At 55.9% G+C, this 24,723-nt stretch overlaps 1 protein-coding gene and 1 pseudogene across 1 annotated transcript; both read right to left on the minus strand.

The window, feature by feature from the left end:
* The window catches only part of LOC131586321 (zinc finger protein 208-like), a 539,124-nt pseudogene that overhangs the window by 66,854 nt on the left and 447,547 nt on the right, over positions 1 to 24,723 (minus strand).
* Positions 7,410 to 8,342, minus strand: LOC131586409 (olfactory receptor 14J1-like). The gene has a single exon (XM_058853238.1). The coding sequence runs from the start codon at positions 8,340 to 8,342 to the stop codon at positions 7,410 to 7,412; it is 933 nt and encodes a 310-aa protein (XP_058709221.1).

Consider the following 24,723-nt stretch of genomic DNA (forward strand, 5'->3'; position numbering starts at 1 on the left):
AGGTTTTCAGTCAGGCTCCACATTTTCTTGGCCTGTGGGGAAGAGAAGTCTGTGAAACCCCACCCTGCTGCTGCAGGGCCCAGAGGCCAAAGGCTGGTCCTAAAGCACTCGGGCAGCTGAGCCGGGAGGCAGGAGAGCTGGGAGCAGCTGCCTCAGTGTCTGAAGCTCAGCTAAGCCCAAGGACTGCGTTCCCCATCCCTACGCTGCCCGCATGGCTTCAGCCACTGCCCCCTTCTCACCATCAGGGGATTCTTGCCAAGCACTAGGAGGCCTCTGAGTGCCAAGCGTTGCCTCTCCCTGCACTCGCTCTGCAGATGGCTTGACAGGATGTCCAGGATGCTGTCAGTGCATTCAGTCAAGTCCAGGCACTCCAGGACCTGAAAGGCACAGGGCAGTGACAGGGGAGCTGGCTGGCAGGAGGCCGGAACCACACAGAGCTGGGCCCTGGCAGCAGCACAGAGCACGGGCAGCCAAATCCCAGGCAGCTGCAGCTGTGAGAGGGCAGAGAGCTGGAAAGCAGCTGGTCTTCAGGCTCACCTCTACAAGGAATGCCAGGGCAGCAAAATCCCAGAATGGCATCTCTTTGCTGAGCAGGCTGAGCAGGTAGAATGCTACCCCAGAGCACAAGTGTACGGATAAAGAGCACATTTCTCTGAATGGAGGAAAAAGGAAGCAAAACTCTGAGCCAGCAGCAGTAAAGCTCTCCCAGGAATGACTCACAGAGGGCTGATCTTTCCCCACCAGCCTGCAAGGGGACATGGGCCCTTGGGGAGGTGGCTGCTCCTGGGCACCCTCCTCTCCCAGCCTTTTGAAGTCTCCTTGGTTGTTCCTTGGTGACGAGGCCCTTGGGCCCACAACCACTGGGATGGTGTGGGTCACCCGGACACACAGGGCACAAATGCCAGAGGCAGTGGGGAGAAGGGGGTCTCACCTGGCCAGCAGACCCACGGCATAGTGGTGGGTGTCAGCACAGAGCAGCGTGTCCCAGCCACACTTGCGTTCCACTTCCAGAACCACATGGTCACACCGGAGAAGGCAGAGCAGGGACTTCAGGGTCTGCACTGCAAACCTGTGTGCACAGCAAGGCCCACGTCACGCTGGGAGCACGGGCTCCTGCCATGGGGACATGGCAGGGACAGGAGGACTGGGATGGAGCACCTGTTGGGGCTGGTGGCAAGGCTGTGCTGCTCTTGGCATCTCTTCCAGAAGGTATCAACTTCCTCTGGCATATCCAAAGTGCTGAAGAACACTTGGAAGAGCAGATGCACCAAGAGGTGGGGGAAATACCCATTCACTACACGTGGGACACAGGGCACCTGAAGGAACTTCCACATCACCATAGTTGCCTGCAGAGGACAAAGCACCCTGAGACAGAGCTCAGTGCCGAGGTGTCTCTGTGGCAGGGCCTGAGCGTGGCAGGGAGAGGCTGGGGGAGACACAGGGGGAGCATCGGGCCTGGTGCCCCTGAAGCTGCCCCTAGGCCAGGTTTGAGCCCAGTGCCTGAGGCAGGGAGATGCAGTGGGGGAAGGAGGAAACAGAGCTGCTGAAGACACGGCTGGCCATGGGGTGAGCAAAGGCCAGTTGCAGAAACTCACAGCCAGGGCAAAGACACCCGTGTTGTCCCCATCGGAGGTGCACGTGCTGTGCTCTGGCCAGTTCCCCAGCACATCCAGGAGTATCTGCACCACTGGCTCCACAGTCCTGCTCGAGCACATGATCGTCTTCCACATGGTCATGGCAGCTCTGTGGGGTGACAGCTCTGTCTCACGGGGGTCTCAGACACATCCCCATGGCCTGGGCAGCAGTGGGGGGGGGGAACTGGCTGCCAGCTCTGCCTCTGCCCGCTGCCCCTCACCAGCAGCAGCACCCAGGCAGCCCAGCCCTGTGGGGACAGGGCCCTGAGGGGGCATGGCATGGCAGCAGGCTCAGGGGCCGATGTAACAGGGCTGGGAAAGGTCCCAGGTACACAGGACCCTGGAAGTCTCTGTTGGTCAGACACCTGGGCCAGGCTGTGCAGGCTGATGGGCTGAGGAGCCCTGAGCCCTCTGGGCACGTGGGCCCCGTACCTGTCACACGCTGGGGCCACACGCAGGAGAGCAATGACCACATCAGCAGGCTGCGCCTCAGTGAGATCCAACAGGGCCTTGTCCAGCTTGTGCTCCGCAGACTCATTGGCCATGAGCCACTGGTGGATGTACCTCACCATGGCAGGCACCTGGAGAAGACACAGGGAGACTTGGAAAGCTGCCACAGGGAGTCAGGAATGTCCCCAGCTTCCCCAGAGAAGTGCTTCCCTTCTCGCCACGCTGCAATGGCCTCAAAGGCTTAGAGTGATCAGCAGGTGTGGCTTGGGAGGCCAAGCCATCCCTGGAGGATCAAACCCTGGCCACAGGCTGCTTACTTGCTCTGGAATGGAAACACTTTCCTCCAAATCAATTCCAGCATGGCAGCACTGGTGTCGGTGGTGTAGACGTCACCATTTTCCATGGACCCCGTGCCCATGGCACTGGTCTCTTCCTGCCAAATGCACTTGATGAATTTGAAAGTCAGGCAGGAGAAGGAAGGGTAGGAAGAGAGGGATATTGCATGGAGAGCTCCAAGTGCGGTGCTGGGCTGAGCAGTGCCAGCAGGCCCAGCCCAGGTGGGGATGGCTGCAGGTACCTGTGCTGTTCTGCGGAAGTGGCCACCGGCAAGGTCCTGCTCTTGTGTCTGGTCCATGGCTGCATCTGTCAAAGAGCAGCCAGAGCTGAGGGGCTGCGGGAGAGGCCGGAGAACACAGCCCAGCCCTGCACTCCCCAGGCAGGGACAGCCCTGGGATGCCCCAGGGGATGGAGTGTGGCCATTGCTGGGGGGGAGCCCCAGGCTTTCTTCCATCCTTTCTGTGGGCACATCCCCAGGGGATGGGAAGGGGTGGGAGGAGACGGAAAGGGACAAGACATGATGGGATGGGATGTGGCCAAGCTGGCCACGGGCTGAGCCCTGATGCTCAGTTCTGCCACTCACCCTCCTGCAGTGGCTGGAACTCCTGCACCTCTTCAGTGTCCTGTGCTGGGGTAGCTCCAGGGCCTTCTTCCTCCTCCTCCACCCAGGCCAACTTGGGCACTCTTGGGGGTCGCTGCTCCATGGCAGGGACTGGATTTATGGTACTTGCAGGAGGGATGGCTCGGAAAAGCTCCGAGGCAGCAAGTCCTGCAGTCGTGCCTGGAAGGCACCTGCAAGACTGAAGTCCTGGCAAGACTGCAGGACAGCAAGTCCTGCACTCAGGTCTTGAGGGCTCCTGCCACAAGGACAGGAGGCTCCTCGTCAAGGATGGTGCTCTGGTCTCAAGGGCAGTGACTGCAGGGATGGGCGATGCCTCGGAAAAGCTCCGGGACACCAAGTCCCACGGTCTGCCCTCGAGGGCACCTGCAGAAGAGAAACCTCAGCAAGGCCACAGGTCAGCAAGTCCTGTGGTCTGGCCTCGAGGTCACCTGCAGGAATGACGGCTCAGAAAAGCTCCGGGTCAGACACAAACGAGCGCGCTGTGCGGGGGCTCCTCACAGCACCGCTCTGGCGCGTCCTGTCCCGTCGCGTGCACCGAGCACTGTGGCGTGGCCCTGTCACCGCCAGCTCCTATGTCACCACATGTCACAAAGGGCCCTCTGACACCCTGTCCATTTCCATCCCATGGTGACCATATGTCACAAAGGGCCCTTGCACACACTGCCACCCGCCCTGGTTCCACCCCCATCCCCCCCTGAGTGGCCCAGGTTGGAAGGAATCCCTTGCCCAAAGTGTCTAAGACAGCCTGACAGGATCTTTAGGAACAGCTCAAACCATCAGCAAACGCTGCCCTGCTCTGCAGGCTCAGGGCAGCAGAAGGAGCCCCCAGGGCTGCCAACGCAGCCGCAGCAGGAAGGGAACGGGGCCTTGCACAGAAGCTGGCACGGCCTCCTTGGGACACATCCCGGCTGGTAGCCATTCCAAACCCGCACAGGGTGTGACACAGACAAGGGACATCTGGGCCAGGGCACGAAGAGTCCACTAGAATGTATTTTAGCACATTAGAAAGACTTGGGAGGAATCCCAGAGGGTCATTTTTTGAAGCAAAGTGATCTGATTAAATACTATAACGAATGGTAGGCTTGGTAAAAATTAGAAAGTGGTGAAAATGGACTGCCTAATGGAACTTTAAATGATCATCCACTGTTACAGTTGATGTTATTTTTAAGAAAAGAAGACAAATGAGACCAAGTGATATGTGCAGACACTTTTTTTTACCCTGAAGAATAAACCTGAGTGGCACCAAGAATATGGCTTTGATTTGGACCCCCAGGAGACTTTGGTCCTTCCTTTGGAAAGAGATAACAGGTGGAAAATAAAGAGATGTTGTTCAGCGTGTAGTTTAGGGCAGAGATGTTTGAAATTGGCAAAAAAGCGCGAGGAAGACGCTGTTATAGATGTCCAAGACTCACAGCCGAGTTATTCCAGGCCAGCTCTACCTTCCCCCTCAAGCAACCACTCCTCTCCCTCAATTAAATGAAAGTGAGAATGAGATGAATAATCCTGGTGAGGGGACAAGTGTGGGGATGCCAGTGACAACACGTACAAGGAATAAAACCAAGAAAGCTTTGCCTTTAGTCACCCCCTTAAGGCAAGTAGTGGGTCCCACAGGAGAAGCTGTGTGGGTGAAGATCCCCTTTTCTACTGGTGACCTGAGTAACTGGCAGGAAGAAGTTCATAATTATAGAGAAAACCCTAGCAAAGTGGCAAAAAGATTGGAGTTAATAGTCAAGAACCGAGACCCAGACTGAGGTGATTTCATGATGACAGCACTAAGGAAAACAGATAAAGAGTTGGTGATGAAGATGGTCAGAGCACATGTGCAGGGAGAAATTGCTAGTGCAGCCTTACAAGGTACAGTGGACCAGTTGTTTCCTATTGTAAACCCTTTGTTGGGCCCGAATGATGCAAACAACTATGCAATGTTAACTAGATACTGGGAACTGTGGGGGCCAAGGAAGCAGCCAATACTGTAGCCACTCTCCCCTGGAGGAAGAGCCCATAGGAGGCTTTCACTTACCACTCTCCCCCAGAGGCTAAAGGCCTCGATGGGGAGCTTTTATTTTTACAGCCACGTGTTAAGTGGTTCCCAACATGTCTTTCCCCCTGTATGCATATTATTTTTACCCTGTTGGCCCTTCCCCCTTGTTCCACCCCTGAATCCTCTGACCATTGTCCCTGTTGCTCCACCCCACCCCCTGCTTTTCCTATATAATCCCTGCTCTCACTGAGCCCAGGCCAGTTGCTGTCTCTGGGACCCTTCTGGAGAGAAGAATAAAGACCTCCTTGGAACCCCACACGGTGCCTCCCGTCTCTTTTCTTTGGCAGCACCCGAGGAACAGCGGCCATTCCAAAAGCCCTTTGAAGGGCTCGCAGCTGAATCACGGGGGCAAGGGAAGCGTGCCTGTGTGCCCAGGGGAAGTGCCACAGGAGACGCTTCCCTGGGAAGGTCGCGGCACCCTGACCACCTCCGCTCACTGTGACAAGTGGTGCCCCAACAGGGAGCTCTGCCAGCGGTTCCCTGGTTCCCTGGATCCCGGGAGAAGCGTCTCCTGCAGCACCAGCTGCAGAAAGCAAGTCACTCTCGGGTCTGTCACTTCCCTGAGGAAACCCCCTCGCGTTATAGCAAGGGCTATCCAAGGGGACACCAGGACCCTCCTAGGACCATCCGGGGAGCGAGGAGATTTCCTCAAGGACCAGACGGTGGGTGACATCGTGCCCAGCAGTCTGTTCACCCAGTGGAGGTGGAAAAAGCTGCTAAAATTGGGATTTGGCCTTTCTGGGTGGGTTTTGGAACCAGTTTTGTTCCCATGGGGAACAAAATCCTTCCTGGTTTTAACCAATCCCTTTGGAATGCTGCACATGGCTCACCTGGGTTGGGAAAAAATGGGAAAAAAATCTGGGAAAATCATAGATTTCCCACTTAACAGCTCAATCCCTTTGGAATGCTGCACATGGCTCACCTGGGCTGGGAAAACCTAGAAAAATCCTGGAACACACACCTGAGGAAGGTGTTTGTTAATCCTGGCTCATCCCAGGAACTTCCATTCCTCAATCCAGAAGGGATGGGTTAGGGAATCCCCCAGTCTGGGAGTGCCTATGACACCGCCTAAAAAACTATTTCCTTGCTTTTCCAATTCCAGGAATGAAATTCCTGGATTATTTTCCATCAGAAAATGGGGTTAATTAAAGTGCAGCTTTTTCCACCAGCATTTCAGTCCTTGTCATTCTGGCAGTTCCACCAATCCCTATCCCAGGTGTGATTCAGAGGGTTGGGATTTCCTGGTCCTGAGCACCAACATCTGCAGTGGCACAGGAAACTCACAGCTCATGGAAACAAATTTTCTCTGTGACTTCAGAGGCCACGACAACCCTGAGTGGTTTCCCTCCCGTCCCCCAGCCCTTCCTGGCCCCAGGGGCTGATGGCATTTGTGCTCCCTCAGGTTCATCTCCCCACAGCAGCACCATGGGGGTGCTGACGCCTGCTCTGGGCAGTGCAAACAGGGGCTCCTGAGCCAGTGCTGCCGTGTCTGTGCCTGCAAGGATGCGGCACCTCTCTGAGCTGGGGGAGAGGCCAGGGCTGCACAGGGGGGATGTTGTTGGCAGCTCCATGAGGACGCTCTGGGACGCTGCCCTGGGGTGTCCAGCACAGTGGGGATGGATCAGCCCGTGCTCTGCTGCTCCTTCCCATCTCCCCCTGGAACCTTGCAGAGCCCCAGCCATGCTGTTTGCCCCCAGCCTGCCCACGGCCACCCTGGGGCTGCTCACGGGGGTTTTCTGTGCTGAGCTTTGGCCTGGGCGTGTTCTTGAGAGAGCCTGGGCAAGGAGCCTGGAGCCCCCAGGCCCTGCCCTGAGGCGTCAGCGCTGCCCCAGCAGTGCCCATGGCCTGTCCCTGCTGCAGCCCCGGCACTGCCACCCCCAGGGCTGTGCCCGGCCCCGAGAGCACTCAGGCCCTGCAGCAACACCAGGGCCAGGAGGGCAGCGGGGCAGTGGCACGGGAGCAGCACTGGCAACACCAAGTGCTGCTGCTCCTGGGCACTGCTGCTGTGCCAGCACTGATCTGCACACAGCTCTGCACACAGACACTGCTGCTGCAGCTCCAGAGAAGGGAACAAAAGGGGGATCTCTGGAGAAAACTTTGCTGGGAGATCCTTTAGTTCCTTTAAAACCACCAAGAGCACAGCTCCTCATTGATACAGTGTGTGGGCACAGGGAAAGTGGAGAGAAATGGCACAAACAATGTCATTTTATTGAAGACAATTTAAAAAAGTTAAACAAAGAAAAAGAGCCTCCAAAATTAAACAAACCTGCCAGAACTATCCAAGATGACTTTTATTACAAGTGATTTGGAGAAACTGGCCAGCAGTTTAATGTTTCTGAAACCATCCAGTGATCAGTCTCCACACTGCAGCCTTGAGCTCCTGGTTCCTCAGGCTGTAGATGATCGGGTTCAGGGCTGGAGGGACCACTGAGTACAGAACAGATAGGGCCAGATCCAGGGATGGGGAGGAGATGGAGGGTGGCTTCAGGTAGGCAAATGTGCCAGTGCTGATGAACAGAGAGACCACAGCCATGTGAGGGAGGCAGGTGGAAAGGGCTTTGTGCCGTCCCTGCTCAGAGGGGATCCTCAACACAGCCCTGAAGATCTGCACATAGGAGAAAACAATGAACACAAAACAGCCAAGTGCTAAACAGATGGAAAAAAAAAGAAGCCCAAATTCCCTGAGATAGGATTTGGAGCAGGAGAGCTTGAGGAACTGTGGGATTTCACAGAAAAACTGGCCCAGGGCATTGCCATGGCACAGGGGCAGGGAAAATGTATTGGCTGTGTGCAGCAGTGAATAGAGAAAGCCACTGGCCCAGGCAGCTGCTGCCATGTGGGCACAAGCTCTGCTGCCCAGGAGGGTCTCATAGTGCAGGGGTTTGCAGATGGACACGTAGCGGTCGTAGCACATGATGGTCAGGAGGAAATACTCTGCTGAGATGAAGAATACAAAACAAAAAACCTGTGCAGCACATCCTGTGTAGGAGATGTGTCTGGTGTCCCAGAGGGAATTGTGCATGGCTTTGGGCACAGTGGTGCAGATGGAGCCCAGGTCAGTGAGGGCCAGGTTGAGCAGGAAGAAGAACATGGGGCTGTGCAGGTGGTGGCTGCAGGCTACGGCGCTGATGATGAGGCCGTTGCCCAGGAGGGCAGCCAGGGAGATGCCCAGGAAGAGGCAGAAGTGCAGGAGCTGCAGCTGCCGCGTGTCTGCCAATGCCAGCAGGAGGAAGTGGCTGATGGAGCTGCTGTTGGACATTTGCTGGCTCTGGGCATTGCGTACTGCTTGGAGGAAAGGACAGTGAGGAGTTAGAGAAGTTTGTCTGTAACCAAAATCAAAGCCATTTCCCATTCTCCCTCCTCTGTAACACACACAGACACACTTTTGGTTTTAAGAGTTCTGAGGTTTTCTTTATAAGCTCCCCCATATCTCTGCTGGTATTTTTGGATATGAAATCCTCAGCATTTCTGCTGTCCCCAGGGATAATAGAGCAAGTACTGTGGGCAAAGTGGTGAGTGGAATGTGAGGGGAGATGGTTTGTGGTTTTGACCTGTTCAGAGTTTCTCTGGGCTTTAACCTTTCTCAGGTGGTGGGTGATCACCTTCTCATGTTTCCCTTTTTAAAAGCATCAGCTACCACTGAGAGCAGATGGGTGCACCATGCACCAGCTCCACATTTGTCTCTAAGGACTCACGTTGCTCATTTCACCAACCCAACAGCATTTTCACTGTCAGAACACCTCTGCCTTTCCCCATGGGTCTTTCAGATAACACAAAGATGCTCTAGGACAGGTTTGCATCCTGGATTGGAGCTCCCAGCTGGGACTGAAATCTCAGGGAGACTTCCAAGTGTCCTTATGATGGCATTGGATGAAGGGAGATCCAGCTCCTTCCCTGCCTGCACTGCCAGCATTGCCCACAGCCGGGCACTGGGGACAGGGTCACCCTGAGCCAGCTGTGCCCCCCGCCAGAGCCCCCAGTGCTGGGCAGCTGCTCCCAGCCCTGTGCTCTGCAGAGGGAACTGGGCTCGGGGCTGCAGAGCTGCCCCACAGCTCTGCTGCAGCTCTGCCTGCACAGGAGGGGCTTCATACCTGGGAGCCTGGCCCTGAGGGCAGAGGCTGGGCTGGGGGAACAGGAGGGAGGGGGCTTGTTCACAGGGAGGGGCTGCACTGCAGGGGCTCCTATGGACATCTCTAAACTCCCTCTGCCACAGGATTTCTGGGGTTTTCTTTTCTCCCATTCCGTGATTTTCTCTGCTTCCTGGAGATTTTCCTCCTGCAGGTATTTGCCTGTGCCTGATCGCTCCCTGCCAGCACCCACACACACCCCAAATATCTGTGCAGTCTCCTTGGCCTGACAGAACCCTGCCTGTTTGCAGGGCTCTGGCTGGGGACAGGTTCTGTTTGCAGCTTGGAGAAAGGACAGCTCAGACTAAGACTGATGGGTCCAGCAAAGGTGATGCTGCTGCTGTCCATGGGCAGAGTGGCTAAAAGAACATTAGGAATCTCCTGTAAACCTACTGATCACTGAAAATAACAGTTCAGATACCTCAGGCTTTGATAAAATTCACAATACCTTTAATATTAATCCCTTCTCCCTACCAATCTCCAATAGCAGGAAACTGAATACAAAGTCTTAAGAAATGTCCTCATTTTTATCAAAATCTTTGTCTTGGAAATATTCCGTGACTGATCAGAAACCCTCAGCATGTCAGAACTTCATGAGCATTCACCTCCCCTCCACCAGAAATACTCAGAGCTGTACTCACAGAGTCTGTAGGCACTGGGATGTTCCAGCTTTAGGAGATGCCTCCAGGAGCTGCAGCTGCATTGTCCTGCAGCCAGAGGCTTCCTGTGTCAAGGGCTGGCAGTGATTCTGCCCCAGGCACTTCTCAGCACCTTCCCAGCCCTGACTGATTGAAGCTCTCTGTGCCTCTGGGCTGTGCCCAGGGTGGCTGCAGGCAGTGCCCCAGCCCTGCTGGGCTGGCAGAAGAGCTGCTCAGCAAGAGAAATGTGCTTTTGAAGCTCTTCTTGGTTTCCAGGAGCTGCCTCTGTGCCAGGAGCCCGGCCCAGCTCAGCAGCACAGACACAGCAGCAGGACTTTAATGAGCCTCTTGGGGCTTTGTGCTGAGGCCCTGAACATCAGTCCCTGAGAGGGAGGGGAAGAAAGCTCTCAAGAACTCCAAGTCAGAATCCAACTCCAAAGTTTATTTTCCTTTTAATGGGTCCCACTGAGGGACATGACTGAGAAAGTGTCCCCAGGCCCCAGGCAGAGCAGAGAACTGGAGGCACTGATGACAGCTGGGGACAAAGAGAAGCCAAGTCTTGGTGCCCTGGGCCACAGCAGCCAATGCTGTGCCAGCAAGGGCTGTGAGGAGACACCTTGTCCTGAGCCCTGGGGCCTCCTGGCACAGCCCCAGCAAGGCTGGCCACTGTCACCCCCTTGGCCTGCCCTCAGCATCCCCCCTAGCCCACATGCCAGTGGCCTCAGGGATCTGCTGGAAGGAGTCCCTGGGGAGCCTTGCTCAGGAATGGCCCTGGGGGGCTCCTTCATGCTCCCAGGGACTGCAGCTTTTTCAAAGGACTTTGGCTTTTGCTTTGGTGTCTTTGAGAGGTTTGTGCAATCCTGGCCTCCAATTATCTGCTGTAATTAGTCCCTTGAGAGGCTTTGTCAGTAACAACACTCAGTGGAGCTCATTAATTCTTCAAGGTACTTCAGGTTCTTAAGGTAATTTCCTTTTTCCTTCCCACACTGAGTCTCTGAGAAGTTTGTGCAATCAAGGCCCCAATTATCTGCTTTAATGAGTCCCTTGGGAGCTTTGCATTGACACTCAGTGGGGCTCATCAATACTTTGAGATACTCAGGGGTTTTTTCAGCTACTTTGGATTTTCCTTTCTACACTGAGTCTGTGAGAGGTTTTTGTGCAATCCTGGCCTCCAGTTCTCTCCTCCAAGGAGTCCATGAGGAGCCTGTGTTGGGGATGGACCTCAGTGGCACCCATTAATGCTTCGAGAAACTTTGGGCTTTTCCACTGACTTTGACTCCTGGAAAGGTTTGTGCAATCTCCTCTCAGGCCCTGAGGTTCAAGGGCTCAGCTCCAAATGCACCACGGGGCTCATTAGGATCAAGCAAGTTCTGAGAAACCATGGCTGTGTCTTGATTTCCCTTTGGTCTGGTGCAGTTTTAGGAAAGTTTCCTCCAATAATTATGGAGAAATAGTTCAAAGAACTTTTAAGAAATATGAATTCCTATTTTAAAGGGTGTCTTTTATTCCTGTTCTCTTTAGAGCAGAGATGATTGCAGCATTCAGTGATGGATATTGATCCAGGGTCTCTCCTAAGGAGGTCTGGCCAGGTCAGAGAAGCTGTGCCTTGAGGTCTGACCCAGTGGGGACAACCCTGCTCCACATTCCCCAGCCCCATCCTGTCTCTCCTCACTCTCCTGGGACCTGCTTTGCTCACAGAACTGGCTGCACTCAGGCAAAGAGGGGTTTTCCTTCTTTGATTTTAGCAATCTAAAACTGCTGAGTTTCCCCATGGAAAACAGACACCCTCCTCAAGTGTGTGCCAAGCCCAAGGTGCCACCAAGGAGGTTCCCCTTCCCCAAGGCAGAACCACACAAGGAATGTTTCAGACACACAGGGAGTTCTACAATAAACACAACCCCAGAGTTGGCTGAAGGCAGAATTAGAGCAGCTGCTGAAGGACAGAGAAGCTTTGAACTCCTTGCAGCTGGAAGCACCAAGTGGGTTGTTGGGAGGTGAGTGAGTGAGGCAAGAGTGAGGGAAGGGAAATGCAGAGAGCCCTGGAAGTGTTTCTGTGCAGACAGGCTGCTGCAAGGGCAATATTGGACTTCTCTGGGGCAAACTGTGAGGGGAGGTCAGGACAGAATGACCTCCCCAGTGACCTCAAGATGTCACAAAGCCACCTGGGATGTCACAGCCCACTCAGTGACGTCACACAACCTGTCCCGGGATATCACACCACCTTTCTGTGATGACACATCTCTTCCTAAATGCCACAAAACCACCTCATGATGTCACATAGCATTCTGTGATGTCACACAGCAACATTTGATGTCATAGTTCACTCTATGATATCACAGTCAGCACTGTGATGTCATACAATGTCCTGAGATGTCACATGGCTCTTCTATGATGTCACTACCCACTCTAGGATTTCCTATCACAACCATGTGGTGTCACAGTCTGCTCAGTGATGTCACAACCCTATCTGTGTTGTTGTACATCTAACCTCTGGTGTCACAGTCCTCTCTGTGATGCCACAACCCACTAAGTGATATCACCCAGACCACACTGTGATGTCATACAGCCACACTGCGATGTCACACCCTGCTTTCTGATGTCACAGAATCCCTTCTATGATTCTGTAGCTGCCCAGTGACCTCACACAACAAACTCTGTCATGTCACAGCCCCATCTGTGACCTCACACAACCCACTCGGAGCTGTCACACAGCCCCTTTCTGACATCACAGCTGCTCTGGGGCTCCAGGACACAGCCACAGAGGTGCCACTGTGACACAGCCCCCTCTGGCACATCCCACAGCCCCTGCCAGTGCTGAGCCCCTGGGAGCTCTGTCTGGGCCTGCTGGTGTCCCTGAGCTGCCCTGGCAGGGCCCCAGCCCTGCTGGGCTGTGCTCAGGAGCTGCTCCTGGCCAGAGCTGTCTCTCTGCAGCGCTGCCCTTGCCAGGAGCTGCCTCTGGGCCAGGAGCCCGGCCCAGCTCAGCAGCACAGACACAGCACCAGCACTTTCATCACCCTCTCGGGCCTTTGGGGCTCTCTGCATCACACCAAGTCCCTCAGAGTGTGCTCCAGAAACTTCTCAAGAACTCAAACACAGACAGAAACACTGAAGTTTCTTGTAGTTGAAATGAGAGACACGAGTGAGAAAGCGTCCCCAGGTTCCAGGGAGAGCAGAAGACTGGAGGCCCTGATGCCAGCTGGGGACAAGCAAGGGAAAGGTGTCTGTGGTGCTGAGCAAAGCTGGATGTGTTTCAGGAATGCCAAGGGCCAAGGGCTGAGCCCCAGCCCCTGGCAAGGCAGATGCTGTCCCTCCCTCATTGCTCAGGGCTCTTCCCGGGGCACTGGCATGTGGGGATGTGCAATGCCAAGGGCAGCACCATGGGGCGGCCCCTGCCAGGCTGCTGAGCAGGGACAAGGAGGCAATGAGGCCCCAGGGCTGCCAGGGTCACTTGTCCCCTGCTGGCCTCAGGCCCAGGGCCAGCAGCCATGGCCAAAGGGCTGCACAAGTTGCCTCTGGCAGGGCCTTTAAGCTGCTAAGCCCTGAGCCCTCAGCCTCTACCTGCTGCTTATGTGATGAGGCCTCCAAACCCCATCCTGGGAGATTTTTGGGTCCTCTCCATGGTGTGTGAAAATGGAAGCACTGGTCAAAGTTATTTTCTCCCAAATCTTGCAGTGACAGGGATGAATATCTTTAAAGTGATCAAGAGTTAATTTATATTGTTTAGAAGGAGGAAAAATTTTAATCAGGCATTTTACGAGAGTGGCAGAAAACTGCAATTGCTTTTCCAGACAAGTCGATGCCCTATCCCAAGAATGCTCCATGAGCAGGAGCTCTGTGCAACCCGACACAGTGAAAGCCCCTCCCCTCCCCAAGGGTGGAATTCCTGTTGTGTGGGTTCTCTGATGTGCTGGGTGCCCTCACAACCCTCCAGGCCAGAATGTCTGCTGAGGGCCAGCCAGGCTGCTGCAGTGGCAGTGACCTCACAGCCATCACCACTGCAGCCATGTCCCCTGGGCCTGGCTCTCCCCTTTCCTCTGCCCCTGCCTTGTCTCTGCTGCCATGAAGAGTTGTTTCATTATTATCTTATCCCCAGGGTGCTGGGGCCAATTGCTTCCCAGTCAGGCTCCTGGAGCAGCAGTGGCTTTTCAGAGCCCAGCCAGAAATGAGCCCTGAAGCAGCAGCTCTGCAGTGCTGGCCACCAGGCCGGGGTGCCAAGGGAGCCTTCTGGCCATGGCCTGGAAGCAGCTGCTGCTGCCAAGGTGCCTTTGGTGCCTCAGGCTGTCCCTGGCACAGCTCCCAGCACGGCACTCTGCACTTGTGCCCGAGCCCTTCCCTGGGTTGGGGCTGGCCTGGGGCTTTTCCTGCAGCAGGATCTGCCCTGGCCATGGCACAGGAAAGGCAGTTCCTGCTGGAGCAGGAGGCTGTGCCTGGAATGGGCTCAAACAACTCCAGCAAGGCCCTGTTTACTTCAAAATTGCTTCCTAGAGCATTATAGTCTAATAATTGTTATAGCTCCTTTACTGTTGAGTAAATAACTCTTTTTCTTTATTTACTCTGTGGTGTAAATAAATCTGTCTAATCATCTTCAGAATCAGTCACAGTTGTATTAGTATAAATATATCTGGTATTCCGCTGTTAATCCTGTGAGGCAAATTGCATTACGGTTCAGTTCCAGCTGTGCAATATTTACACATAAACATTTGACAAAGTCTGGGGCTGGGATTGAATCCAGCTGCTTTCAGTCTTCTCTCTTAGAAAGAATTTAAAAGTCTAGGTGACCTGGAAGGGTTTGAGGATCCATGGTGGCTGTTTGGTGTCATTTCTCCACCTCATGACTCAGCAGGTGTTTCTCCAATAAAGAAATAAAGCTTTAGCCTGAAGCTCCCACTCTGCCCATGATAGGAAGCCCTGGGAGTGTCTGTGACATCCTGACTCTTTGGCAGCCTGGGGACTCCTGGGATGTCACCATGGAATTGCTGGGACTGCGTCTGACCACACGGCTCTTCAGCATCCCCAGAAACCCCTGGGAGGTCTCTGTGGAGCCCCTGTCTCTGCCTGTAACATTCCAGCTCTTGAACAGCCTGGAGACTCTTGGAATGTTGCCATGGAGCCCCTCTGAGGGCCTGTAACAAATCTGAACCTTGGTAGGCAACCATCACCAGGACCTGTTGCTATGGTCTGTTTCCATGGCAACCATCACCAGCCCCCTGTTGCTATGGTCAGTCCCTTGGCAGCTCCATGGAGACCCCATGCCAGGGGTGGTTGCCACGGAAACCAGCTCAGGCCTGGAGCCAGAGTCCATTGCCATGGCAACCATTTGCAGTCCCATCCCCAGGCTCATGGGATCACAGAGCCACAGAATTGGCTGAGTTGGGAGGGACCCATGGGGATCCTCCAGTCCAACTGCTGGCCCTGCACAGGACACCCCAACAATCCCAGCCTGGGCCTGGCAGCGCTGGCCAAACGCTGCTGGAGCTCAGCCAGCCCTGGAGCTGGGAGCCTTCCCTGGGGAGCCTGTTCAGTGCCCCAGCAGCCTCGCGGGAAAAACCTTTTCCTCACATCCAGCCTAAACCTGCCCGCCTCAGCTCCAGCCGCTCCCTCCACTCCTGTCCCTGGGCACCAGAGGGAAGAGGTTCCCACAGCCCCCAGCCAGGGACCCGCTCCCAAGGCTGCTGCCATGGCAACCAGGCCTGGCACCAGCTGGGATGCTCGGTTTCCATGGGCTGGGCTTCAGGAATGACATTCCCCAATTTCCAGCTTCAGCTAAAACTGCATCGCTGCTCGCTTCCCTCCCACCTCCCATGGAAAGCAGAAAAGGCAAAGATCCCAGGCTGGGATAAGAACAATTTATTGAGAACAGCAACAGGATAAGGAACAAACAGACACAGAAATAATTTTGATAACAGAATAGATAAGAAAAACCATTACAGGGAAAAATAAACCACCACAGAGTGGCTCTTCCAGGCCACGTATCTCCTCCTGCCAAGAAGGGACACCCTTCTCCTCTGGTGTGAGACAGTGAGTCCTTTTCCTGCCCCTGGCAATGACCTGAGATGGGATTGACTATAATGACAGGGCCATGTCCAGACTCTCATGTTCTTTAATCCCACATCATGACATTGCCACGGGCAGGAAAAGAGACAGGTGTCTTCCCAGCATGGACCACAGGGAACATGGATCACCAGGTCTCTTCCCAATGTGGATTCTCCAAAGGGGGGATGAAGCTGGAGCTGTGTAGAAAGCTCTTCCAGCACTTGGGGCGCTGACAGGGCTTCCCTTACCAGTGGCTCCGTTGGTGTCTGGTCAAGTTAGAGCTGACTGAGAAGCTCTTCCCACACTGGGGACACTCGTAGGGCCTCTCCCCAGTGTGGATACGTTTGTGAGTATTGAAGTTGGACCTGTGGTAGAAGCTCTTCCCACATTCCGAACACTCGTAGGGCCTCTCCCCAGTGTGGATGCGCCGGTGGGTGATGAGGTTGGAGTTTTGCTTGAATCCCTCCCCACAGTCAGGGCAGCGGAAGGGCCTCTCATCCGTGTGAATCCGCTGGTGCCTGAGGAGATGGGAGCTGGTCTGAAACCTCTTCCCACACTCACCACACTCGTAGGGCCTCTCCCCAGTGTGGATGCGCTGGTGGATGATGAGTTGGGAGCTGTAGCTGAAGCCCTTCCCACATTGCCCACACTCGTAGGCCCATTCCCCAGTGTGGATCATCTGGTGGCGGATCAGGGTTTTCCTCTGGCTGAAGCTCTTCCCACACTCCAAGCACTTGTAGGGCTTCTCCCCATCCTGAAGCTGCTCATGGACCACCAGCTCAGAGCCCCGGCTGGATCTCCGGCCGCCTTCCCGGCACAGGGTGGGTCTTTCCTCCTCAGAGCACCCTGGGATGGGTTTGGAGCCCCTCCTCCTGCGGGATCTCCGGGGATTTTCCTCCCTGTTGGATTCCTGCATTGTGGAGCTGCTCAAAATGGCCTCTTCCACGAGGTTCTGCCGTGCGGATTTGTCCTCCCTGGTCTCCATCCTCAGCTCCTTCTCTGGGGGAGGAAGGACAAGGAGAGGATGGGATTTGCCTCCGTGCCAGAGGGAAGGAGAAGGAGATCCCCCCAGTGCGTCCCCGGCAGGACGGCGTCGGCAGCGGGGTTGTCCTGCAGCCAGGGGCCATGCTGGGCTGGGAGATGGAGCAGAAGAGAGGGGGAAAGGGGCACTGACTTCCTCCTCACCTGCCTGGGTGTCCTGGGGCATCTTCCTCTTCCTCACAGCCTTCCTCTCCATCTGGCCAAGGTTTGGGAATGGGAAATCCTGGTTTGGGGAAATACAAGGGATGAGGACATTAGGTTAGATGTTTCTTTCTCTCAAAAGCTATCTCAAGAAGTCACTGGGCATCTGGTGCCCATATAAACCACCAAAACAGCATGACTCAGTCTCCAAAAATACACAAATGGCCAAGATTCAGCAAAAACACCCAAGCATGAATTTCCCCACTCTGGTCTCTTCACTGTGGGGTCCTGGAAGCCGCCCCTGTCTGGATTGTTGTGGGTCAAGTTTGTATTGGTGTTCCCCCTCTCCGTCTGCTGGGGCTCCTGGCAAGCCAGGAAGTTCCCCTTCTCTGGCCTCACCACTTTGGCAACCCAGGAGTCCTGGGTGGTCAGCACTGTCTGGGCTCCCTGTTTCAGGCTCCTGGGGTATCCATGGGCCCCCTTGTTCATGCTCCCAACATCTGCAGGCTTCGGGAGCACCCCCAGCTCTGGCATTGCCCGTTTCTGCTGCCCCCATTGCCGCTTTCCCTGCCAGCCCTGCTGGTCCAGGCGATCCCCACGTGGCTCCGGGCTGACAATGCAGCCCCTGAGGCGGGCAGAGCAAGCCCCAGCACGGGGGGAGCCTGCATGCTCCGCTCCCTCGGCAGCCGCGCCCAGCCCCGGGCACAGAGCTCCGGCAGCCCCCATTGCCGCCCCCTCCCCAGAGAGCCCCGGGGACCCCCGCAGCCGGGGCTGCCTCTGAGCCAGGCGGCCCCCGAGCCCGGCTGCGTGGCCAGGGGGGCACGGCGAGCCCGGGGCCTCTGTGCCAGCGCTTGTCCCGTTCTCCCTCAGCCTCTGCCCGGCCCGGCCCGGCCCCCCGAGCCCCGCCAAGCCCCGCACGGCCACGGCCGGCCCGGGCCGCTCCCCTCGGAGCCCGCTGCGGACACGGAGCCGGCCCGGCCACACGGACCCGCCTGTGCTGGGGGCCCACGGGCCGCCCAGCGCTGCCCGGGCCTCGGCCCCGAGCACAGAGCTCTGCCCGGGGGGCTCCCGGCCCGAGGCGGCGGCTCCGGGCCCGCCCGGCCGCTCCCGGCTCCCACAGCCCGCCCGGGGCCGCCCCGCCCGGGCCGGGGCTGCGCCAGCGCTCCCCGCACCCGCGGGGCTGCAAACCGCTGGGCACAGCTCACAAAAAAACATTCCCCCAGCCCCACAAAAACACCAAAATCACAACCGGCCATCACCCCCCCACAAAAAAAAAATCCAAACCCCAAACCCACAAACCGACCGCTTCCAGCCTCTCCTCCTGCGCCTTCCCAGGGATCCCAAGCCCGCGGGAATGCCCCCGCAGCGGGACAGAAAGCTGCTCCAGCCGAGGCACTTGGAACACCCTGGGCTCTCCTCTGGGGGCCCTACAACACCCGCCAGTGGAACCTCGCCGTGCAAAGGAACGATTTTGGTGCTCCCTGGGGAGGCCAGAACTGAAACTTTGTTCCTTTTGCCTCGGGCCGGAGACCCCCGGGCTGTTTTCTGCACACACTTCCAGCCCCCAGCGCTTGCTGCAGCCGCTCCCTGCAAATGTCACACTGCCAGGGCCCTGTCCTTGCTGTCACCTGCTGTGGCTGGCCATGAACAGAGCTCCTGCACTTGCATTTCCAGCTGCTGTGCAACCAGAGCTGAGGGATCTGCAGCTGCCTGAATGCAAAACCTGGCAGAGGAGCCTCTCTCGAGGGGGAAATCTCCCCTTCCTGAGCCAGCCCGTGGCAATGCTGCCATTCTCTGCTGCTGCTGCTGCTGCTGGGGCACTCGGGGCTCTGCTGAGCAGGAAAGGCGACCCTGAACCAGGAGCTTTCCTTGGCTGCAGCAAAGCCTCGGTGCACAAAGACCTTCCCAGTGCTGCGCTTGTTTGTTTTTTATAAATTAACTCCCCCTGTCAGCTCTGGGCAGAGCTCTGTAACTGTGTGTGACACTTGTCTGTGGCACTGTGGGGGTGGCCAAGGAGACCTTCCCCGAGCTGTCTGCAGAGGAATCCACAGCAGCCCAGGCCGGGGGTGCTCAGTGGCCGCTCAGTTCGGCTGACTGGACGCGGCTCTGGACGCTTCCCTTGGAGCATCTCCAGGGAGGGAGCGCTGGGGCTGCCCCGGCTGTGGTGTCACTGCCAGGGGAACGCTGGGGCTGCCCCGGCTGTGGTGTCACTGCCAGGGGAACGCTGGGGCTGCCCCGGCTGTGGTGTCACTGCCAGGGGAACGCTGGGGCTGCCCCGGCTGTGGTGTCACTGCCAGGGGAACGCTGGGGCTGCCCCGCTCCTGCCCCACCCCATCAGCTCTGCCAGCGCCTCCAGGGGACACAAAGGCTGAGCCAAAGGGTGAGAGTTGCACAAGGGGCTGAGCTGGGATCTGGGACCCATTGGGATCATGGAGTCCAGCCCCCGGCCCTGCACAGACACCCCAACAATCGCAGCCTGTGCATCCCTGGCAGCGCTGGCCAAAGGCTCCTGGAGCTGCGGCAGCCTCGGGGCCGTGCCCTTTCCCTGGGGAGCCTGGGCAGTGCCCCAGCCCCCTGTGGGGGAAGAAGCTTTTGCTGATCTCCAGCCCAGCCCTGCCCTGGCCCAGCTCCAGCCGTTCCCTCGGCTCCTGTCCCTGCTCACCTCGGCAGAGATCAGAGCTTGCCCAGAGAAGCTGTGGCTGCCCCTGGATCCCTGGAAGTGTCCAAGGCCAGGTTGGACAGGGCTTGGAGCAGCCTGGGATAGTGAAAGGTGTCCCTGCCCATGGCAGTTGATGGAATGATAAGGTTCACTTAAGGTTTAAGGTCTCTTCCACCCCAAGGCATTCTGTGATTCCGTGATTTTGGGGGAGATGCTGAAGCTCTGGCTCAGCTTTATCTCAGTGAATGTCTGGACCCAGCAGCAGCCATGGGTGGGATCATCTCCTCCTCCCTCTCACTGTGGCTGTAACTCATCCAAGGGCAGTGTCATAAATTAAACTGAAATTTGGACGACTAGGTCTATTGAGTAAACAGCAGTTTAATAACAAGAAAAAAAAAAGATACAATTTAGTGAATTGAATACAAGAATCCAATTTAATAAAAGAATACAATTTAGTGGATTTAATAGCAATTTGATATAGAAGGAATACAATTTAGTAAAAAGTACAATTTAGTGAATATATTAATATATGTATATACATATATATATGAAAAAATATATATACATATATACATATATATGAATGTAGCTTGCCAGTAATTAAGTATGATTAAAGCATAAGCAAGACTGACCAGGGTATGGGGAGGGCTTCTCACCCTGCCTCACGTACAAAACAAAGCAATTCAAACTGAACTTATATGCTTATACATATTTGTTCATGTTTCCAGTAAGTCTCCTCCAATTTATGATTCTTTAATTTTACATCACTGTTCTTCATGGCGCATGTTTCACTTGTTGCTAGGGGGTCTTCAGTCTTCTTTCAGTGCTATTTTGGACGAAGGCTTACACTCATCCTCGTTGTTCTCTGGATAACCTTACAGGCTCTGCGTGTGTACTAAGTGTTGTGTTATGTAAGTGAGCATTGTGCTCCACTAATTAGCATTACACTTGATAATTTTCAGGCCCTATGCCTAAAGCCGTTCCAACTTTATCCATCTCACGGTCAGTTTTCTCTTGGGACATTACTTATCCTAGAACTACATCCTGTACTTTAATTTTAACATGTAACATATATCTGCTTTGTAACACTAATTCCCTTGATTGCTTCTAATAATAACTAATTTCAAATAATAATTTACAAACAGTTACAATTTAGTTAACATGAATCATTTCCATTTATCACAAGGGGATTCAGGGAGCTCATCCTGATGGATGAGGAAAAGGGAGTGGGAACTCAGCAGTGAGGAGAGCTGAGGGCTGGAGAGCAGCTCTGAATGATACCAAAATCCCACCGGACTTCTGAAACATTGCTGTTCGTCAGCCAGTGACAGGATGAGTCCCTGAGACTGGGGCTTGGCCTTCCTCGTGGTGAGGGGAATCAAGGAAGGCTGCAGTGTGATGGAGACTGTGATGGGCTGGGAACTCACTGGGGGAAAGGAGGGAGCAGTTGTGAAGTAAAAGGTAGGTGGGGGACAGAACTCCTTCAAAGAATAGAACTGTTCTGAGCTACAGCTTGAGCAAGATGAAAAATGTCATTTGGGGTCATCCCAGATGGATTTCATTTCAGAACTTATGGAACAAGTTTAATTTTTGGGGGGTGTCATGTTTTCCCTTGGAGGTGGACACTCTGCAGACTTGAGCTGCATTGCCAAAATGCTCCAGTCTCTGCTGCAGGTCACACCGTTTCTTCTTTGGCTGATCCCGGCCCGGTGCTGAGCCCAGCAGAGCCCTGGCAGAGCCCAGAGCAGCCTCAGCATCCGCAGAGCCCGGCTGCAAGGAGAGAAAGCAGAAACCGCCCGTCAGCTGAAGGCTCCTGTCCCCTTGTCCCAGCCAGCCGCGGTGCCCAGGCCATGCTGGCCGTGCTCAGAGCTGGGCCCAAAGCTGCCCATCACTGCTGCCTTTGGGAGCAGAGCAGGAGGGCAGGACATGTGCCCAGCCTGCAGCCAGCCACGGCAGATCCAGCCCCTCAGCAGCTGCCCAGAGCGGGATGCTCCTGTGCCCGCTGCCATCTCCCAAAAGCTCTTGTCCCACCCATGCCAGGGAGATGAAGACCCACCTCACACCATCCACTGCCAGAAGAAAAGCTGGTCCCAAACGATGTCCTCAGTCTTCTCCAAGGGCACGGCCCATCCACGCCACAGCTGGTCCCAAGCACTTCCCGATCCAGACTGGATCCCACCTAGAACGCTTCCTTTAGAAAAACAAACAACAAATTAATGAAAATAGATTACAGACAAAAAGGGGAAACAAGAAAAATGGTAAAAAATCTTATTTCTGTCAGAAGCTTGAGCAAGGCCCAACCCCTACATTCTGGGGAAAAACCCACCCATGGGTGAGGGAAGCCCATGCTTGCTCCCTTTCCCCCTGCACTGTCCCCCAAAATCACGGTGATCCCAAAGCAAAGCAGGGGAGTGGAGCAGCCCAAGCCCTTCCTTGCCTGCACAGCAAAGCAGCCGTGCTCAGGTTCTGGAGTCCCACCTGTGCTCCTGCCATGGGGGTTTGTTTGTGTCGGGCTGGCTGCCCCAGCCCCAGCCCGGGGCACGGTGGGTGGTGGGGGCTGTTGGCAGGGCCAGGATCCCACTCCCATTTCGTAACCACCCCAGCCCATGTCCCCAGCCCTGCCAAAAACCAGCTGGGCAGCCACTGAGGAATCAGTTGCATCTGCCCCAGCAAAGGGGAAACCTTTGGTTCCCGGCCAATGCTCAAATCTGGGAGCATCCCCCTGGGACTGGACTTACCTGAAAATTCACTGTGGGGCCTGGCTTTGAAGAAGGTGCCAGAATCAAAGTCCATCATCGCCAGCTGCCACTGGCCAGGTGGAGGAAGAGGATGTCATCCTTGCTGTTTTCCTCCATGTCTCCAGCAGCAGCAGCAGCCCCACCTGGTCCAGCTTCTCCAGGGGCTCCTTCTTCCCTGGGGGGACACCAGGCTGTCAGGGTTCTGCCCAGGGCCCGGCTGTCAGTGAACCAGGACAAGCAAAACCAGCTCAGATGGTGCCCACCAGTGTTGGGCAGAGCAGCTCAGCTCCAGCACAAGGGCTGTGTGTTCCCATTTGATGAGCCCAGTGCAGTGACACAGGCAGGACAAAAAAGTCTGGGTTTCTTTGCTGCTGATTGCCAGGGCATGTGTGGAGCTGTAACTTACCAGGTCCCTGCATCACTGTGCCTGTGGCTCTCTCCCTTCTTCTAGGGCTGATGAATATCCTGCATCCAGGAATCATGGAACAGGTCTTCTAATGAGGGCCTGTCCAAGGAGTTCAGGGATAAACACCACCTGATCAGAAGCTGGCAATCTGGGGAGAGAAACCACAAACCACTGGTCAGCTGGAGAAGGCTCCTGTCTGCTTTGTCCCACTATTCCCGTGCCCAGACCACGCTGGATGTGCTCAGAGCTGGGCCTAAAGTTTCCCATTAATTTTTTTGTTTTGGAGGAGAGCAGGAGAGCAGGACATGTGCCACCTCCTCAGCAGCTGCCAGAGCGGGATGCTCACGAGCCCGCTGCTGTTTCCCAACACTGGTGTTCCCCCTGTGCCCAGAGATGAGGATTCACCTTGGGAGAGCCGTTGTGGCAGCGGGAGCTGGCCCCATCTGATGTTCCTGCCCCTCCTGAAAGGGTGCTCCCCGCAGACCATCTCGTGCAGCAGGATGCCCAGGGTCCAGACGGTTGCTGCCTCGCCATGGTACCACCCAAAGTCGTTCCATTCCGGGGGGCTGTATGATGGTGTTCCTATGGAATATGGATGGAGCTCATCAGGGGGATGCTGCTGCTCCCAGAGCCTGACCCCAGCATCCCTGGGCATGTGGGGGCTTCCCCAGTGGCCCATGGGGTGACCTGCTGCCCTCTCGCCAGCACCTGGGACTTGGGTACAAACCCAGGGCTGGATAAGAAGTCACTGGTGCTGGAAGAGGGCAGCAGAAATCCTGGCAAGGCCCGACCATGACACACAAAGGGAAATACCCACTCAATGCTGGGGACAAACCATACCCACATCCTCCCTGCTGGCATTGCCCAAAAAATATTTTGAACCAAGGCAAACCAGGTGAGCAGAGCAGTCCAAGCCCATTCTCAACTGCACACCAAACCAGCTGGTGCACAGGTTCTGCCTCCCCCTCTCTGCTACCTCAACCATGGGGGTTTTGTCAGGCTGGCTGCCCCAGCCCCAGTCCTGGGAGAATCCCTGCTGCAACACCCTGGTTGCGCCAGGAGATGTCAGGACCAGGAGCCTACCCCTGTGTGGGCTCACCTGCAAATTGAGTGTAGGCTGTCTCCTGAAGGTAGGTGCCACAGCCGAAGTCTATTAACTTTGCCTGGCCGGTGTCCAGGTCTACCAGGATATTCTCCGGTTTTATGTCTCTGTGCAGGACCCCGCAGCTGGTGCAGTGCCGCACGGCTGCCAGGACCTGCCGGAACAGCTCCCGCGCCTCTTCCTCGGACAGGAACCTCCGTGCCCGAATGAAGTGCCGCAGGTCCTGACACCGCTCCGGGCGCTCCAGCACCATAACAATGTAGCTGGGGAGCTCAAGCCACTCCAGCAGCTGCACCACACCGGGGAAGCCTGTGGACACCTTGTCCAGCAGCACTATCTCCAGTGGTGCGCTGGTGCCGTCGGGCTGCGGGAGGAGCACGGTGCTGTCAGTGGGGCTGAGGCCGTGCCAGGGCTCGGGAAGCCCTCAGCCAGCCCGGGATGCTCTGTGCCCTCCGCTGGCCCCATGCCCGCTCTCCCTCCAGGTGTCCTGGCAGCTCCCACCCTGCCGGGTCCCGGCTCATCCCCGCCCGGCACGCCCCGGCTTCTGCCGCTGGCCCCGCTCACTCACCAGCTCGCCCCAGTGCCGGACGCGGTTCCGTGGCACCTTTTTGATGGCCACCTGTAAGCCAAAGGGAACAGCGGATTCAGCTCAGCGCCTGCCGTGTCCAGCCCCATCCTACTCCTCCGCCCCCTTCTCCTCCTCCGCCCCCTCCGCCCGCTCCTCCTTCTCCTCCCGCCGCTGGCCCCACCGCTCA

This window comes from Poecile atricapillus, chromosome 19, assembly GCF_030490865.1.
Source record: "Poecile atricapillus isolate bPoeAtr1 chromosome 19, bPoeAtr1.hap1, whole genome shotgun sequence".
NCBI classification, from domain to species: domain Eukaryota; kingdom Metazoa; phylum Chordata; class Aves; order Passeriformes; family Paridae; genus Poecile; species Poecile atricapillus.